Genomic DNA, 19541 nt, shown 5'->3' with positions numbered 1-19541 from the left:
GACATAGTGTAAGTAGTATAGTTACCTCAGATAATGCTATACATAGAGTGTGTGACGGTTACCTCAGATAATGCTATACATAGTGTGTGCAGGATAGTGACCTCAGATAATGCTATGCATACTGTATGCAGTATAGTTACCTCAGATAATGCTAGACATAGTGTGTGCAGGATAGATACCTCAGATAATGCTATACATAGTGTGTGCAGGATAGTTACCTCAGATAATGCTATACATACTGTGTGCAGGATAGTTACCTCAGATAATGCTACACATAGTGTGTGCAGGACAGTTACCTCAGATAATGCTATACATAGTGTGTGCAGTATAGTTACCTCAGATAATGCTATACATAGTGTATGCAGTATAGTTACCTCAGATAATGCTATACATAGTGTGTGCAGGATAGTAACCTCAGATAATGCTATACATAGTGTGTGCAGGATAGTGACCTCAGATAATGCTATATATAGTGTGTGACGGTTACCTCAGATAATGCTATACATAGTGTGTGCAGGATAGTGACCTCAGATAATGCTATACATACTGTATGCAGGATAGTTACCTCAGATAATGCTAGACATAGTGTGTGCAGGATAGTTACCTCAGATAATGCTATATATAGTGTGTGCAGGATAGTTACCTCAGATAATGCTAGACAGTGTGTGCAGGATAGTTACCTCAGATAATGCTATACATAGTGTATGCAGTATAGTTACCTCAGATAATCCAATACACAGTGAGTGCAGGATAGTTACCTCAGATAATGCTATACATAGTGTGTGCAGGATAGTTACCTCAGATAATGCTATACATAGTGTGTGCAGGATAGTTACCTCAGATAATGCTATACATAGTGTATGCAGGACAGTTACCTCAGATAATGCTAGACATAGTGTGTGCAGGATAGTTACCTCAGATAATGCTATACATAGTGTATGCAGTATAGTTACCTCAGATAATGCTATACATAGTGTATGCAGTATAGTTACCTCAGATAATCCAATACATAGTGTGTGCAGGATAGTTACCTCAGATAATGCTATATATAGTGTGTGCAGGATAGTTACCTCAGATAATGCTATATATAGTGTGTGCAGGATAGTTACCTCAGATAATGCTAGACATAGTGTGTGCAGGATAGTTACCTCAGATAATGCAATACATAGAGTGTGTGACGGTTACCTCAGAAAATGCTATACATAGTGTATGCAGTATAGTTACCTCAGATAATGCTATACATACTGTATGCAGTATAGTTACCTCAGATAATGCTAGACATAGTGTGTGCAGGATAGATACCTCAGATAATGCTATACATAGTGTATGACGGTTACCTCAGATAATGCTATACATAGTGTATGCAGTATAGTGACCTCAGATAATGCTAGACATAGTGTGTGCAGGATAGATACCTCAGATAATGCTATACATAGTGTATGACGGTTACCTCAGATAATGCTATACATAGTGTGTGCAGGATAGTGACCTCAGATAATGCTATACATAGTGTGTGCAGGATAGTGACCTCAGATAATGCTATACATACTGTATGCAGTATAGTTACCTCAGATAATGCTAGACATAGTGTAAGTAGTATAGTTACCTCAGATAATGCTATACATAGAGTGTGTGACGGTTACCTCAGATAATGCTATACATAGTGTGTGCAGGATAGTGACCTCAGATAATGCTATGCATACTGTATGCAGTATAGTTACCTCAGATAATGCTAGACATAGTGTGTGCAGGATAGATACCTCAGATAATGCTATACATAGTGTGTGCAGGATAGTTACCTCAGATAATGCTATACATACTGTATGCAGGATAGTTACCTCAGATAATGCTACACATAGTGTGTGCAGGACAGTTACCTCAGATAATGCTATACATAGTGTGTGCAGTATAGTTACCTCAGATAATGCTATACATAGTGTATGCAGTATAGTTACCTCAGATAATGCTATACATAGTGTGTGCAGGATAGTAACCTCAGATAATGCTATACATAGTGTGTGCAGGATAGTGACCTCAGATAATGCTATATATAGTGTGTGACGGTTACCTCAGATAATGCTATACATAGTGTGTGCAGGATAGTGACCTCAGATAATGCTATACATACTGTATGCAGGATAGTTACCTCAGATAATGCTAGACATAGTGTGTGCAGGATAGTTACCTCAGATAATGCTATATATAGTGTGTGCAGGATAGTTACCTCAGATAATGCTAGACAGTGTGTGCAGGATAGTTACCTCAGATAATGCTATACATAGTGTATGCAGTATAGTTACCTCAGATAATCCAATACACAGTGAGTGCAGGATAGTTACCTCAGATAATGCTATACATAGTGTGTGCAGGATAGTTACCTCAGATAATGCTATACATAGTGTGTGCAGGATAGTTACCTTAGATAATGCTATACATACTGTATGCAGTATAGTTACCTCAGATAATGCTAGACATAGTGTGTGCAGGATAGATACCTCAGATAATGCTATACATAGAGTGTGTGACGGTTACCTCAGATAATGCTATACATAGTGTATGCAGTATAGTTACCTCAGATAATGCTAGACATAGTGTGTGCAGTATAGTTACCTCAGATAATGCTAGACATAGTGTGTGCAGGATAGATACCTCAGATAATGATATACATAGAGTGTGTGACGGTTACCTCAGATAATGCTATACATAGTGTGTGCAGGATAGTTACCTCAGATAATGCTAGACATAGTGTGTGCAGGATAGTTACCTCAGATAATGCTAGACATAGTGTGTGCAGGATAGTTACCTCAGATAATGCTATACATAGTGTGTGCAGGATAGTTACCTCAGATAATGCTAGACATATTGTGTGCAGGATAGTTACCTCAGATAATGCTAGACATAGTGTGTGCAGGATAGTTACCTCAGATAATGCTAGACATAGTGTGTGCAGGATAGTTACCTCAGATAATGCTATATATAGCGTGTGCAGGATAGTTACCTCAGATAATGCTATATATAGTGTGTGACGGTTACCTCAGATAATGCTAGACATAGTGTGTGCAGGATAGTTACCTCAAATAATGCTATATATAGTGTGTGCAGGATAGTTACCTCAGATAATGCTATATATAGTGTGTGATAGGTACCTCAGATAATGGTATACATAGTGTGTGATAGTTACCTCAGATAATGCTATACATAGTGTGTGCAGGATAGTTACCTCAGATAATGCTATACATAGTGTGTGCAGGATAGTTACATCAGATAATGCTATACATAGTGTGTGCAGGATAGTTACCTCAGATAATGCTATACATAGTGTGTGCAGGATAGTTACCTCAGATAATGCTATACATAGGGCGGAATTCAATTGTTTTCGCGGCCCGCATCTCCCGTCTAAAGTGACAGGAGATCGCGGGCCGCTATGCAATTGTCCCAGATTTTCGTGCTGAACGCGCCCAAAGTGGTCAGGTTTAGCCGCGTAAAGCAGCTAAACCCGACCAAAGTGCTGGGCGCCATCGTGAAAAAAGTGATGTTTGGGCGCCCAAACATGTCACTTTTTGCACATTTCAGCTCTCATCCCCCAGGGGCTGCGAGCTGAAATGTAGCGCTGCCAGCTGATCGCGCCCAACAGAAGCAAGAATTTAATAGCTCCGTCCGGCGCGATGGGGGCAGGAATCATTTGAATTCCGCCCATAGTGTGTGATAGTTACCTCAGATAATGCTATACAGTACATAGGGGTCTATTTACTAAGCAGTGTTAGGAGACAGAGTGAAAAGTGATAAGGTACCAGCCAATCAGCTCCCAACTGTCATTTTTCAAACACAGCCTGTGAGATGACAATTGGGAGCTGATTGGCTGGCACCTTATCACTTTTCACTCTGTCTCCTAACACTGCTTAGTAACTAGACCCCATAGTGTGTGATAGTTACCTCAGATAATGCTAGACATAGTGTATGCAGGATAGTTACCTCAGATAATGCTATAGTGTGTGCAGGATAGTTACCTCAGATAATGCTATATATAGTGTGTGCAGGATAGTTACCTCAGATAATGCTATACATAGTGTGTGATAGTTACCTCAGATAATGCTATACATAGTGTGTGCAGGATAGTTACCTCAGATAATGCTATATATAGTGTGTGCAGGATAGTTACCTCAGATAATGCTATACATAGTGTGTGCAGGATAGTTACCTCAGATAATGCTATACATAGTGTGTGATAGTTACCTCAGATAATGCTATACATAGTGTGTGATAGTTACCTCAGGTCAGGTTATACATAGTGTGTGATAGTTACCTCAGATAATGCTATACATAGTGTGTGCAGGATAGTTACCTCAGATAATGCTATACATAGTGTGTGCAGTATAGTTACCTCAGATAATCCAATACATAGTGTGTGCAGGATAGTGACCTCAGATAATGCTATACATAGTGTGTGCAGTATAGTTACCTCAGATAATGCTATACATAGTGTGTGACGGTTACCTCAGATAATCCTATACATAGTGTGTGCAGGACAGTTACCTCAGATAATCCAATACTTAGTATGTGCAGTATAGTTACCTCAGATAATGCTATACATAGTGTGGGCAGTATAGTTACCTCAGATAATCCAATACATAGTGTGTGCAGGATAGTTACCTCAGATAATGCTATACATAGTATGTGCAGTATAGTTACCTCAGATAATGCTATAGTATGTGCAGTATAGTTACCTCAGATAATGCTATACATAGTGTGTGACGGTTACCTCAGACAATCCAATACATAGTGTATGCAGTATAGTTACCTCAGATAATGCTATACATAGTGTATGCAGTATAGTTACCTCAGATAATCCAATACATAGTGTGTGCAGGATAGTTACCTCAGATAATGGTATACATAGAGTGTGCAGGATTATTACCTCAGATAATGCTAGACATAGTGTGTGCAGGATAGTTACCTCAGATAATGCTATACATAGAGTGTGTGACGGTTACCTCAGATAATGCTATACATAGTGTATGCAGTATAGTTACCTCAGATAATGCTATACATAGTGTGTGACGGTTACCTCAGACAATCCAATACATAGTGTATGCAGTATAGTTACCTCAGATAATGCTATACATAGTGTATGCAGTATAGTTACCTCAGATAATCCAATAAATAGTGTGTGCAGGATAGTTACCTCAGATAATGGTATACATAGAGTGTGCAGGATTATTACCTCAGATAATGCTAGACATAGTGTGTGCAGGATAGTTACCTCAGATAATGCTATACATAGAGTGTGTGACGGTTACCTCAGATAATGCTATACATAGTGTATGCAGTATAGTTACCTCAGATAATGCTATACATACTGTATGCAGTATAGTTACCTCAGATAATGCTACACATAGTGTGTGCAGGACAGTTACCTCAGATAATGCTATACATAGTGTGTGCAGGATAGTTACCTCAGATAATGCTATACATAGTGTATGCAGTATAGTTGCCTCAGATAATGCTAGACATAGTGTGTGCAGGATAGTTACCTCAGATAATGCTATACAGTGTATGCAGTATAGTTACCTCAGATAATGCTATACATAGAGTATGCAGTATAGTTACCTCAGATAATCCAATACATAGTGTGTGCAGGATAGTTACCTCAGATAATGCTATACATAGAGAGTGCAGGATAGTTACCTCAGATAATGCTAGACATAGTGTGTGCAGGATAGTTACCTCAGATAATGCTATATATAGTGTGTGCAGGATAGTTACCTCAGATAATGCTATATATAGTGTGTGCAGGATAGTTACCTCAGATAATGCTATACATAGTGTGTGCAGGATAGTTACCTCAGATAATGCTATACATAGAGTGTGTGACGGTTACCTCAGATAATGCTATACATAGTGTATGCAGTATAGTTACCTCAGATAATGCTATACATACTGTATGCAGTATAGTTACCTCAGATAATGCTAGACATAGTGTGTGCAGGATAGATACCTCAGATAATGCTAGACATAGTGTGTGACGGTTACCTCAGATAATGCTATACATAGTGTATGCAGTATAGTTACCTCAGATAATGCTACACATAGTGTGTGCAGGACAGTTACCTCAGATAATGCTAGACAGTGTGTGCAGGATAGATACCTCAGATAATGCTATACATAGTGTGTGACGGTTACCTCAGATAATGCTAGACATTGTGTGTGCAGGATAGATACCTCAGATAATGCTATACATAGTGTGTGCAGTATAGTTACCTCAGATAATGCTAGACAGAGTGTATGACGGTTAACTCAGATAATGCTACACATAGTGTGTGCAGGACAGTTACCTCAGATAATGCTACACATAGTGTGTGCAGGACAGTTACCTCAGATAATGCTATACATAGTGTGTGCAGGACAGTTACCTCAGATAATGCTACATAGTGTGTGCAGTATAGTTACCTCAGATAATGCTATACATAGTGTGTGCAGGATAGTGACCTCAGATAATGCTATACATAGTGTGTGCAGGATAGTGACCTCAGATAATGCTATACATAGTGTGTGCAGGATAGTGACCTCAGATAATGCTATATATAGTGTGTGACGGTTACCTCAGATAATGCTATACATAGTGTGTGCAGGATAGTGACCTCAGATAATGCTATACATACTGTATGCAGTATAGTTACCTCAGATAATGCTAGACATAGTGTGTGCAGGATAGATACCTCAGATAATGCTATACATAGAGTGTGTGACGGTTACCTCAGATAATGCTATACATACTGTATGCAGTATAGTTACCTCAGATAATGCTAGACATAGTGTGTGCAGGATAGATACCTCAGATAATGCTAGACATAGTGTGTGCAGGATAGATACCTCAGATAATGATATACATAGAGTGTGTGACGGTTACCTCAGATAATGCTATACATAGTGTATGCAGTATAGTTACCTCAGATAATGCTATACATAGTGTGTGCAGGATAGTTACCTCAGATAATGCTATACATAGTGTATGCAGTATAGTTACCTCAGATAATGCTAGACATAGTGTGTGCAGGATAGATACCTCAGATAATGATATACATAGAGTGTGTGACGGTTACCTCAGATAATGCTATACATAGTGTATGCAGTATAGTTACCTCAGATAATGCTATACATAGTGTATGCAGTATAGTTACCTCAGATAATGCTAGACATAGTGTGTGCAGGATAGTTACCTCAGATAATGCTAGACATAGTGTGTGCAGGATAGTTACCTCAGATAATGCTATACATAGTGTATGCAGTATAGTTACCTCAGATAATGCTATACATAGTGTGTGCAGGATAGTTACCTCAGATAATGCTAGACATAGTGTGTGCAGGATAGTTACCTCAGATAATGCTAGACATAGTGTGTGCAGGATAGTTACCTCAGATAATGCTAGACATAGTGTGTGCAGGATAGTTACCTCAGATAATGCTATATATAGTGTGTGACGGTTACCTCAGATAATGCTATACATAGTGTGTGCAGGATAGTTACCTCAGATAATGCTATACATAGTGTGTGCAGGATAGTTACCTCAGATAATGATATACATAGTGTGTGCAGGATAGTTACATCAGATAATGCTATACATAGTGTGTGCAGGATAGTTACCTCAGATAATCCAATACATAGTGTGTGACGGTTACCTCAGATTATGCTATACATAGTGTGTGCAGGATAGTTACATCAGATAATGCTATACATAGTGTGTGCAGGATAGTTACATCAGATAATGCTATACATAGTGTGTGCAGGATAGTTACCTCAGATAATCCAATACATAGTGTGTGACGGTTACCTCAGATAATGCTATACATAGTGTGTGCAGGATAGTTACCTCAGATAATGCTAAATATAGTGTGTGCAGGATACTTACCTCAGATAATGCTATATATAGTGTGCGATAGTTACCTCAGATAATGGTATACATAGTGTATGCAGGATAGTTACCTCAGATAATGCTATACATAGTGTGTGCCGGATAGTTACCTCAGATAATGCTATATATAGTGTGTGCAGGATAGTTACCTCAGATAATGCTATATATAGTGTGTGCAGGATAGTTACCTCAGATAATGCTATACATAGTGTGTGATAGTTACCTCAGATAATGCTATACATAGTGTGTGCAGGATAGTTACCTCAGAAAATGCTATACATAGTGTGTGCAGGATAGTTACCTCAGAAAATGCTATACATAGTGTGTGCAGGATAGTTACCTCAGATAATGCTATACATAGTGTGTGCAGGATAGTTACCTCAGATAATGCTATACATAGTGTGTGCAGGATAGTTACCTCAGATAATCCAATACATAGTGTGTGACGGTTACCTCAGATAATGCTATACATAGTGTGTGCAGGATAGTTACCTCAGATAATGCTACACATAGTGTGTGCAGGACAGTTACCTCAGATAATCCAATACTTAGTATGTGCAGTATAGTTACCTCATATAATGCTATACATAGTGTGGGCAGTATAGTTACCTCAGATAATCCAATACATAGTGTGTGCAGGATAGTTACCTCAGATAATGCTATATATAGTGTGTGATAGTTACCTCAGATAATGGTATACATAGTGTGTGATAGTTACCTCAGATAATGCTATACATAGTGTGTGCAGGATAGTTACCTCAGATAATGCTATACATAGTGTGTGCAGGATAGTTACCTCAGATAATGATATACATAGTGTGTGCAGGATAGTTACATCAGATAATGCTATACATAGTGTGTGCAGGATAGTTACCTCAGATAATCCAATACATAGTGTGTGACGGTTACCTCAGATAATGCTATACATAGTGTGTGCAGGATAGTTACATCAGATAATGCTATACATAGTGTGTGCAGGATAGTTACATCAGATAATGCTATACATAGTGTGTGCAGGATAGTTACCTCAGATAATCCAATACATAGTGTGTGACGGTTACCTCAGATAATGCTATACATAGTGTGTGCAGGATAGTTACCTCAGATAATGCTACACATAGTGTGTGCAGGATAGTTACCTCAGATAATGCTATATATAGTGTGTGATAGTTACCTCAGATAATGCTATACATAGTGTGTGCAGGATAGTTACCTCAGATAATGCTATACATAGTGTATGCAGTATAGTTACCTCAGATAATGCTAGACATAGTGTGTGCAGGATAGTTACCTCAGATAATGCTATACATAGTGTGTGCAGGATAGTTACATCAGATAATGCTATACATAGTGTGTGCAGGATAGTTACCTCAGATAATGCTATACATAGGGCGGAATTCAATTGTTTTCGCGGCCCGCATCTCCCGTCTAAAGTGACAGGAGATCGCGGGCCGCTATGCAATTGTCCCAGATTTTCGTGCTGAACGCGCCCAAAGTGGTCAGGTTTAGCCGCGTAAAGCAGCTAAACCCGACCAAAGTGCTGGGCGCCATCGTGAAAAAAGTGATGTTTGGGCGCCCAAACATGTCACTTTTTGCAAATTTCAGCTCTCATCCCCCAGGGGCTGCGAGCTGAAATGTAGCGCTGCCAGCTGATCGCGCCCAACAGAAGCAAGAATTTAATAGCTCCGTCTGGCGCGATGGGGGCAGGAATCATTTGAATTCCGCCCATAGTGTGTGATAGTTACCTCAGATAATGCTATACAGTACATAGGGGTCTATTTACTAAGCAGTGTTAGGAGACAGAGTGAAAAGTGATAAGGTACCAGCCAATCAGCTCCCAACTGTCATTTTTCAAACACAGCCTGTGAGATGACAATTGGGAGCTGATTGGCTGGCACCTTATCACTTTTCACTCTGTCTCCTAACACTGCTTAGTAACTAGACCCCATAGTGTGTGATAGTTACCTCAGATAATACTAGACATAGTGTGTGCAGGATAGTTACCTCAGATAATGCTATACATAGTGTATGCAGGATAGTTACCTCAGATAATGCTATACATAGTGTGTGCAGGATAGTTACCTCAGATAATGCTATATATAGTGTGTGCAGGATAGTTACCTCAGATAATGCTAGACATAGTGTGTGTGACAGTTACCTCAGATAATGCTATACATAGTGTGTGCAGGATAGTTACCTCAGATAATGCTAGACATAGTGTATGCAGGATAGTTACCTCAGATAATGCTATACATAGTGTGTGCAGGATAGTTACCTCAGATAATGCTATACATAGTGTGTGCAGGATAGTTACCTCAGATAATGCTATATATAGTGTGTGCAGGATAGTTACCTCAGATAATGCTATACATAGTGTGTGATAGTTACCTCAGATAATGCTATACATAGTGTGTGCAGGATAGTTACCTCAGATAATGCTATATATAGTGTGTGCAGGATAGTTACCTCAGATAATGCTATACATAGTGTGTGACAGTTACCTCAGATAATGCTATACATAGTGTGTGCAGGATAGTTACCTCAGATAATGCTATACATAGTGTGTGATAGTTACCTCAGATAATGCTATACATAGTGTGTGATAGTTACCTCAGGTCAGGTTATACATAGTGTGTGATAGTTACCTCAGATAATGCTATACATAGTGTGTGATAGTTACCTCAGGTCAGGTTATACATAGTGTGTGATAGTTACCTCAGATCAGGTTATACATAGTGTGTGATAGTTACGGAGTTATGATGCGTACACACTGGGCGATAAAGTGGACGACTGAACGATATCGTTATCGTTCAGTCGTCCACTTTATCGTCCATTTTTAACACCAAAAAGATGACGACGACGCGCGTTCCCGCGGGTCGTTCGTCATCATCGTTCATCGGGCTGACATGCAGGCCAACCTGACGATCTTGTCAGGTTGCTGCATGTCAGGGAATGGGGGAGAGAGCCCGACACTGAGCACAGCCTGCCGGGGACAACACTACACGATATCGCTTAGGGAGCATATCGTGTAGTGTGTACCCACCATTACTATAGCCAAAGTTATCCTGCAGATACCATTCAGGGGGCCACAGACTACATGATTACTCAGCCGCCCTATCTGGTGAAGTTGGCGCTTACAGATTCATATTGGGTTTTCCTTTGATGGTCAGTAGCCTACCGGTGCAGACCATTTCTATCGGTGTCACTCACTGAGTGTAGCGTGCCAGCTGTGCACCACTTGCAGGAGAGGAGAAACAGTTACTACTGGATGTAGCTGCTGCAGCGCCTCTTTGCTGGTGAGCATGGCTGGTGCTGCCAGACTGCTTACTGTGGCTCAGAACTGCAGGACAGGAGGCTGAGCAGTGAATGAGGATACAGGGTTCTGCACAGGACAGCCTGGGAGCACAGTAGAAGGTCTCCTCTCATACATAGGCGACAGGATTGCAGCAGACAGAGGGTCAGATTCTGAGCATTCTGTGTATGCAGCACAAGAACAAATCGGTGACCGCCCATGCACCGGGTCAGGCATAAGCACACAGATGGAGATCGCTATTGCACACGGATTGACCCATCCATGGACCACATTTTCTGTGAAATGGGCGGTAACCATGCGATCGCACAGAATTGTTCTGTATTGTGACTGTTTAGGTGAAGCTAAGCCGGCTTCCATGCTGGAACGCAGGTGGGACGCTTCTTTCATCTGGATCATTTGCATGCTGCATGGGGTGGGTTCCATCACAGATACTAACAATCAGGGGCGCCGAGAGGGGCCTAGGCTTGTTGGAGGGGCCCGGGTCAGCTACGCTTGAATCTCTGTGCATAGAATTAGCAAGTGACCTCATGTGACGTTTACTTCTACCCGGTCACTCATCTCCTCTTTACAGCACAGTAATAGCGAACTCTGGGCAATCAGATTCCCAAATAAACCCATGAGCCATCATTGGGACATTTCCTATTACTAGACTTGTCTCAGCAAGACTCCACAATGTGCAGCCAAAAAATGAAATAAAACAATGCAGTGGTCAATGTAAGACCACCCCCCTACCTGAGCTCAGAGTACATGCTGGAAGAATATGTGATCTCCTGAGTCACAGGGCTATACTTGCTACGCGTCACGTATTCTAAGACACAGGCCGCACTGCGCCAATAATAGAGACAAATCTATGATAGAAGTTATTCCTTCCTATGTTTGAGTCGTCTCATAGTACATCCCTATGTTACTACCCCTGACCGTCACCTGCACTCCTAACCAGATCTTTCACGGCGTCTCTGTAATAATGACACATCCTGGGCTCGTGGTGTGGGACGCGGATCCGGCTCTTCGCCCATCACAGGAGTCTGCAGTTACACTTCTTAGGTTGCAATATTTTCTTTAATAACAATGGTAACAATATGTTAAGAATAAACATAGGCTTGCAACTCACCCAGAGACCTAATTCCAAGCCTGCAATGGGCCTTCATCAGATGCTCTCCCCCCACTAAGTCAATGCTGCTTGGGATGTGGTTGTGAGATATTCTACGGTTCTTTCATTACGACTAATGGGGACAGGCTCACTGATCTGTAGTCCCAGCCTCTTTCCTGTTCTTTCCCAGTTCTCTGGGACTGCTCACAGTGACTGCTGGATTCCACGGTGATTCCAGTCTGGCTCCATTGTCCACGTTCAGCTACAGTCTGTCAGTGGACTTGTGTCTCCATCCTACATTCCAATGTCCTTACTACTTCACTATGGCCCCTTCTCCGATGAAGCTAACTGAAGTCATGGAGGATTCATTTTAAGTAGTGGCAGCTACAAGGTACCCATCAGCGATGCTGGCAAAACGATTACACTTTCAAGCATCTCCTTGGGATTATCCAGCTTTAGAAAACACCACAAGTGAAGTCTGGAGCCCTTCGTCTCATGGGCTAAGTGGTGGGGGGATATGAAGTTCTGGCGTACCTTGGTGATTGGTGTTTGTGCCCTCAAAGGAAATAACATAATGGTGAAGGTGCAACATTGGCTTCTAGAAGAACGGCCTTAAGCTGTCTTTTGGGAAATGCCGGCTCTGCAGGATGAACTATTGTCACTGCCAGGATGGAAACTGTACCCAACTGGCAAAGGCTGACGAACATGGGGGAGGTGAGATCCTTAGATACCACAGGAGATTTCTAACCACTCCCAAAGGGGGTATTCCCACCAAAGATGGGGCCGGAGAAGAAGAGTTATACTGGAGTGAATGAACCCTATAGAGATAGACCGATCTAGGAGTATGGGGCAGTCTTCCACAACCTGAAGACTCTAGTCCTGCCAATCCTGCAATGGAGGGACTAGGGCAGTTCTGTGTCAGGAACATAAAGATGGGCTGCTCCAGGGTATTATGGTAGCTGAAACTCAGTGAATCCTATTCACCCCCTTCAATCCCTTGAGATGAAGTGGGCGCTGGAAGACAAGTAGCACCTCTATCCTCACGGAGCACTCGCACTTACATGGTCACAGCAAAGCCTGATGCTACAGGGTACAGGTAGATTGGTACACAGATGGAAGCCTCATGTACTATGTGATCAGGTCCAACACAGACGCTCTGTCAAGGTACCTTGGTCCGACATACCACGGGAAGGTGTCAGCCACAGAAGAAATATGTATATGCCAAAAAAGTGATGTTCTTTTACCACTAGTCAAAGACGGCATTAACTTGCTGGGTGCTAGAGGCGAAGTGATAGCAGACCGTTATTGCCAAATAATCAGGAGAGCTGCTGATCGGTCCCTCAGTAGGGATATGGATGAAAATGTAGAAGTCATTGAAATGACCTGGTGATGAGAGAGGGTGGGGGCGGGGGGCGGGGGCGCTGTTACCGCAACATATCTTGGAGAACATGAATAACCAGGAAATTCTGAAAGACTGACATGCGTGCTCCACATGGACACTTGGGAGTAGACAAGACTCCGGGTCTGGCCTCGGACTGATGCTACTGGTCTGGCATTCCGCAAGAGGTGGAGTGCTACTATCACCATTTAGAGGGTTGTACCCTCCAGGATAGGATACACAGGGATTACATAGGATACACAGGGATTACATAGGATACACAGGGATTATGACGTGATAATCTCAAATATGTGGCAATAACACACCCCAAAAAATTACTGGTAGGTGCATTGGTGTCTGAAAAAATACCCTTGTGTGTGTGTGTACATATATACACACACACACACACTATATATATATATATATATATATATATATATATATATAAACGACAGGCTCAATCCACGGCACTCGACCATCTGGGGTGCCCTTGGTATGTGACCACACCGATATTTTTTATATATATATATATATATATATATATATATATATATATATATATATATATATATATATATAATTTCACAATTTAGACTGTAAAGTGGAATTGGCCAGGGTCGGATGCCAATATCTAAATATCTGGTAACTACTAGATAATAATAGAATGTGAGGATAATATAGATTATATAGGGGAATAATACAGATTATAAATAGATCAACTGAAATATATGAAATGTATAGGATACATGTCGATCATATAAAATGCATAGAGGTGATATAGAGACATACAGAGGGATCACACCTAGGATGGGGGGAATAACAGAGCATATGGGAGTCACACAGAGGTAAAGAGGGGCGAATGTCATACAGAGGGATCACATACATAGGGGGGGGATCACATTGACCATATGGGGTCACACAGAGGGTAGGGTGAGAGGCTACATTCACATAGGAGGGAAATGTCATACAAAGGGGTCACACACACACGGGTAAGACAAACATAGGAGGGGGATGTCATACAGAGGGGTCACACACATGAAGGTCACACACACAAAGGGGGATGCCATACAGAAGGGTCAGACAAACATAGGAGGGGGATGTCATACAGAGGGGTCACACATGCATGAAGGTCACACACACAAAGGGGGATGCCATACAGAGGGGTCAGAAACATAGGAGGGGGATGCCATACAGAGGGGTCAGACAAACATAGGAGGGGGATGTCATACAGAGGAGTCACACACACATGGAGGTCACACACACAAAGGGGGATGCCATACAGAGGGGTCAGAAACATAGGAGAGGGATGCCATACAGAGGGGTCAGACAAACATAGGAGGGGAATGTCATACAGAGGGGTCACACACACACATAGGAGGAATGTCACACACACATTGGGGGAATGTCATACAGGGGGTGACAGACACATAGGGAGAATGTCATACAGGGGGTGACAGACACATAGGGAGAATGTCATACAGGGGGGTGACACACATAGGGGGAATGTCATACAGGGGGGTGACACACATAGGGGAAATGTCATACAGTGGGGGTGACACACACATGGGGGAATGTCATACAGGGGGGGACACTTGGAGGGGAGACAGAGCATATGAGGGGGTATATCAGACACATAGGGGGAATGTCATACGGGGGGGGTGACACTTGGAGGGGAGACAGAGCATATGGGGGGGTATATCAGACACATAGGGGGAATGTCATAGGGGGGGTGACACTTGGAGGGGAGACAGAGCATATGGGGGGGTATATCAGACACATAGGGGGAATGCCATACAGGGGGGGAACACACATAGGAGTAATGTCATACAGGGGGGGTGACACACATAGGGGAAATGTCATACAGTGGGGGTGACACACACATGGGGGAATGTCATACAGTGGGGGTGACACACATGGGGGGAATGTCATACTGGGGGGGTGACACATGGGGGAATGTCATACGGGGAGGGTGACACACACACACATAGGGGGAATGTCATACTGGGGAGGTTGACACACATAGGAGGAATGTCATACAGGGGGTAACACACATAGGGGGAATGTCATTTGGGGGGGTGACACACATGGGGGAATGTCATACAGGGGGGTGACACACACAGGGGGAATGTCATACAGGGGGGTGACACTTGGAGGGGAGACAGCATATGGGGGGGATATATCAGACACATAGAGGAAATGTCATACTGGGGGGGTGACACACACATAGGGGGAATGTCATACAGGGGGGTGACACACACATAGGGGGAATGTCATACAGGGGGGGAACACACACATAGGAGTAATGTCATACAGGGGGGTGACACACACATAGGGGGAATGTCATACAGGGGGGGACACTTGGAGGGGAGACAGAGCATATGAGGGGGTATATCAGACACATAGGGGGAATGTCATACGGGGGGGGGTGACACTTGGAGGGGAGACAGAGCATATGGGGGGGTATATCAGACACATAGGGGGAATGTCATAGGGGGGGTGACACTTGGAGGGGAGACAGAGCATATGGGGGGGTATATCAGACACATAGGGGGAATGCCATACAGGGGGGGAACACACATAGGAGTAATGTCATACAGGGGGGTGACACACACATAGGGGGAATGTCATACAGGGGGGGACACTTGGAGGGGAGACAGAGCATATGGGGGGGTATATCAGACACATAGGGGGAATGTCATACAGGGGGGGGTATATCAGACACATAGGGGGATTGTCATACAGGGGGGGTATATCAGACACATAGGGGGAATGTCATACAGGGGGTGGACTCTTGGAGGGGAGACAGAGCATATGGGGGGGGTATATCAGACACATAGGGGGAATGTCATACGGGGGGGGGGTGACACTTGGAGGGGAGACAGAGCATATGGGGGGGATATATCAGACACATAGGGGGAATGTCATACAGGGGGGGGGACACTTGGAGGGGAGACAGAGCATATGGGGGGGTATATCAGACACATAGGGGGAGTCATACAGGGGGGGGGTGACACTTGGAGGGGAGACACAGAGCATATGGGGGGGTATATCAGACACATAGGGGGAATGTCATACAGGGGGGGGTATATCAGACACATAGGGGGATTGTCATACAGGGGGGGGGGTATATCAGACACATAGGGGGAATGTCATACAGGGGGGGGTATATCAGACACATAGGGGGGAATGTCATACAGGGGGGGGGGTATATCAGACACATAGGGGGAATGTCATACAGGGGGGGGGTATATCAGACACATAGGGGGAATGTCATACAGGGGGGGGGTATATCAGACACATAGGGGGAATGTCATACAGGGGGGGGGTATATCAGACACATAGGGGGAATGTCATACAGGGGGGGGGTATATCAGACACATAGGGGGAATGTCATACAGGGGGGGGGGGTATATCAGACACATAGGGGGAATGTCATACAGGGGGGGGTATATCAGACACATAGGGGGAATGTCATACAGGGGGGGGTATATCAGACACATAGGGGGAATGTCATACAGGGGGGGGGTTTATCAGACACATAGGGGGAATGTCATACAGGGGGGGGTATATCAGACACATAGGAGGAATGTCATACAGGGGGGGGGGTATATCAGACACATAGGGGGAATGTCATACAGGGGGGGGGTATATCAGACACATAGGGGGAATGTCATACAGGGGGGGGTATATCAGACACATAGGGGGAATGTCATACAGGGGGGGGTATATCAGACACATAGGGGGAATGTCATACAGGGGGGGGTATATCAGACACATAGGGGGAATGTCATACAGGGGGGAGTATATCAGACACATAGGGGGAATGTCATACAGGGGGGGGTATATCAGACACATAGGGGGAATGTCATACAGGGGGGGGGGGTATATCAGACACATAGGGGGAATGTCATACAGGGGGGGGTATATCAGACACATAGGGGGAATGTCATACAGGGGGGGTATATCAAACACATAGGGGGAATGTCATACAGGGGGGGGTATATCAGACACATAGGGGGAATGTCATACAGGGGGGGGTATATCAGACACATAGGGGGAATGTCATACAGGGGGGAGTATATCAGACACATAGGGGGAATGTCATACAGGGGGGGTATATCAGACACATAGGGGGAATGTCATACAGGGGGGGGTATATCAGACACATAGGGGGAATGTCATACAGGGGGGGGGTATATCAGACACATAGGGGGAATGTCATACAGGGGGGGGGTATATCAGACACATAGGGGGAATGTCATACAGGGGGGGGGGTATATCAGACACATAGGGGGAATGTCATACAGGGGGGGGGGGTATATCAGACACATAGGGGGAATGTCATACAGGGGGGGGGTATATCAGACACATAGGGGGAATGTCATACAGGGGGGGGTATATCAGACACATAGGGGGAATGTCATACAGGGGGGGGTATATCAGACACATAGGGGGAATGTCATACAGGGGGGGGTATATCAGACACATAGGGGGAATGTCATACAGGGGGGAGTATATCAGACACATAGGGGGAATGTCATACAGGGGGGGGGGTATATCAGACACATAGGGGGAATGTCATACAGGGGGGGGGTATATCAGACACATAGGGGGAATGTCATACAGGGGGGGTATATCAGACACATAGGGGGAATGTCATACAGGGGGGGGGGGTATATCAGACACATAGGGGGAATGTCATACAGGGGGGGTATATCAGACACATAGGGGGAATGTCATACGGGGGGGGGGGGTATATCAGACACATAGGGGGAATGTCATACAGGGGGGGGGTATATCAGACACATAGGGGGAATGTCATACGGGGGGGGGGGGTATATCAGACACATAGGGGGAATGTCATACAGGGGGGGTATATCAGACACATAGGGGGAATGTCATACAGGGGGGGGGTATATCAGACACATAGGGGGAATGTCATACAGGGGGGGGTATATCAGACACATAGGGGGAATGTCATACAGGGGGGGGGTATATCAGACACATAGGGGGAATGTCATACAGGGGGGGGTATATCAGACACATAGGGGGAATGTCATACAGGGGGGGGGTATATCAGACACATAGGGGGAATGTCATACAGGGGGGGGGTATATCAGACACATAGGGGGAATGTCATACAGGGGGGAGTATATCAGACACATAGGGGGAATGTCATACAGGGGGGGGTATATCAGACACATAGGGGGAATGTCATACAGGGGGGGGGGGTATATCAGACACATAGGGGGAATGTCATACAGGGGGGGGTATATCAGACACATAGGGGGAATGTCATACAGGGGGGGGGTATATCAGACACATAGGGGGAATGTCATACAGGGGGGGGGGTATATCAGACACATAGGGGGATGGGGGATACACAGACAGACAGACAGAGCCGGCGCCTCCTTACCTCTCCTCCTCGCAGCGCCCTCCGCACCCGCACCTCCTGACGCTCCCGCAGCAGCCTCAGCTCGCAAAGACCGGCCACACTCCCCCGCAGCAGCTGACGGAGACGCCCCCGCTCCGCGACACCTCCCGACCCCAGCATGTCACCCAGGAGCCGGCTGAAATCTGACTGAGCGGCCGCAGCAAGAGCAGAGGGGCCCCGAGCGACGATGCAGCCAATCACAGCGGGCCAAAGTCTTGACACTATTGCCTCCTGCCAATCACAGCGAGAGCCAGTGACAAACCACGCCCCCTTCCCCCCTTTCTTGCGCGTCAGCCAATAAAACTGGGACTCATTTGCATAGTAGTGACGGACAGCTAACTACGCCCAGAGCCCAGCAACATTTGGGACCTCAAGCCACGCCTCTCACGAATCATACGCCTCAAAAAAAAAATGAT

At 44.3% G+C, this 19541-nt stretch overlaps 1 protein-coding gene across 1 annotated transcript in view; it reads right to left on the bottom strand.

The window, feature by feature from the left end:
* DACT3 (dishevelled binding antagonist of beta catenin 3) overlaps positions 1 to 19465 on the bottom strand; it is a 44698-nt gene extending 25233 nt beyond the window's left edge. Inside the window, exon 1 of the mRNA XM_088464703.1 lies at positions 19108 to 19465. Within this exon, the coding sequence (XP_088320829.1) occupies positions 19108 to 19245 (138 nt within the window). The 5' untranslated portion in view covers positions 19246 to 19465. The remainder of the gene's footprint in view (positions 1 to 19107) is intronic.
* Between the last annotated feature and the right edge of the window lie 76 nt (positions 19466 to 19541).

Source organism: Taudactylus pleione, unplaced genomic scaffold (assembly GCF_031769625.1).
Source record: "Taudactylus pleione unplaced genomic scaffold, aTauple2 ptg001760l, whole genome shotgun sequence".
In the NCBI taxonomy this organism is placed as follows: Eukaryota; Metazoa; Chordata; class Amphibia; order Anura; family Myobatrachidae; genus Taudactylus; species Taudactylus pleione.
The sequence above is the reverse complement of the archived record's forward strand: the minus strand, read 5'-3'. Positions and strand labels throughout refer to the sequence as shown.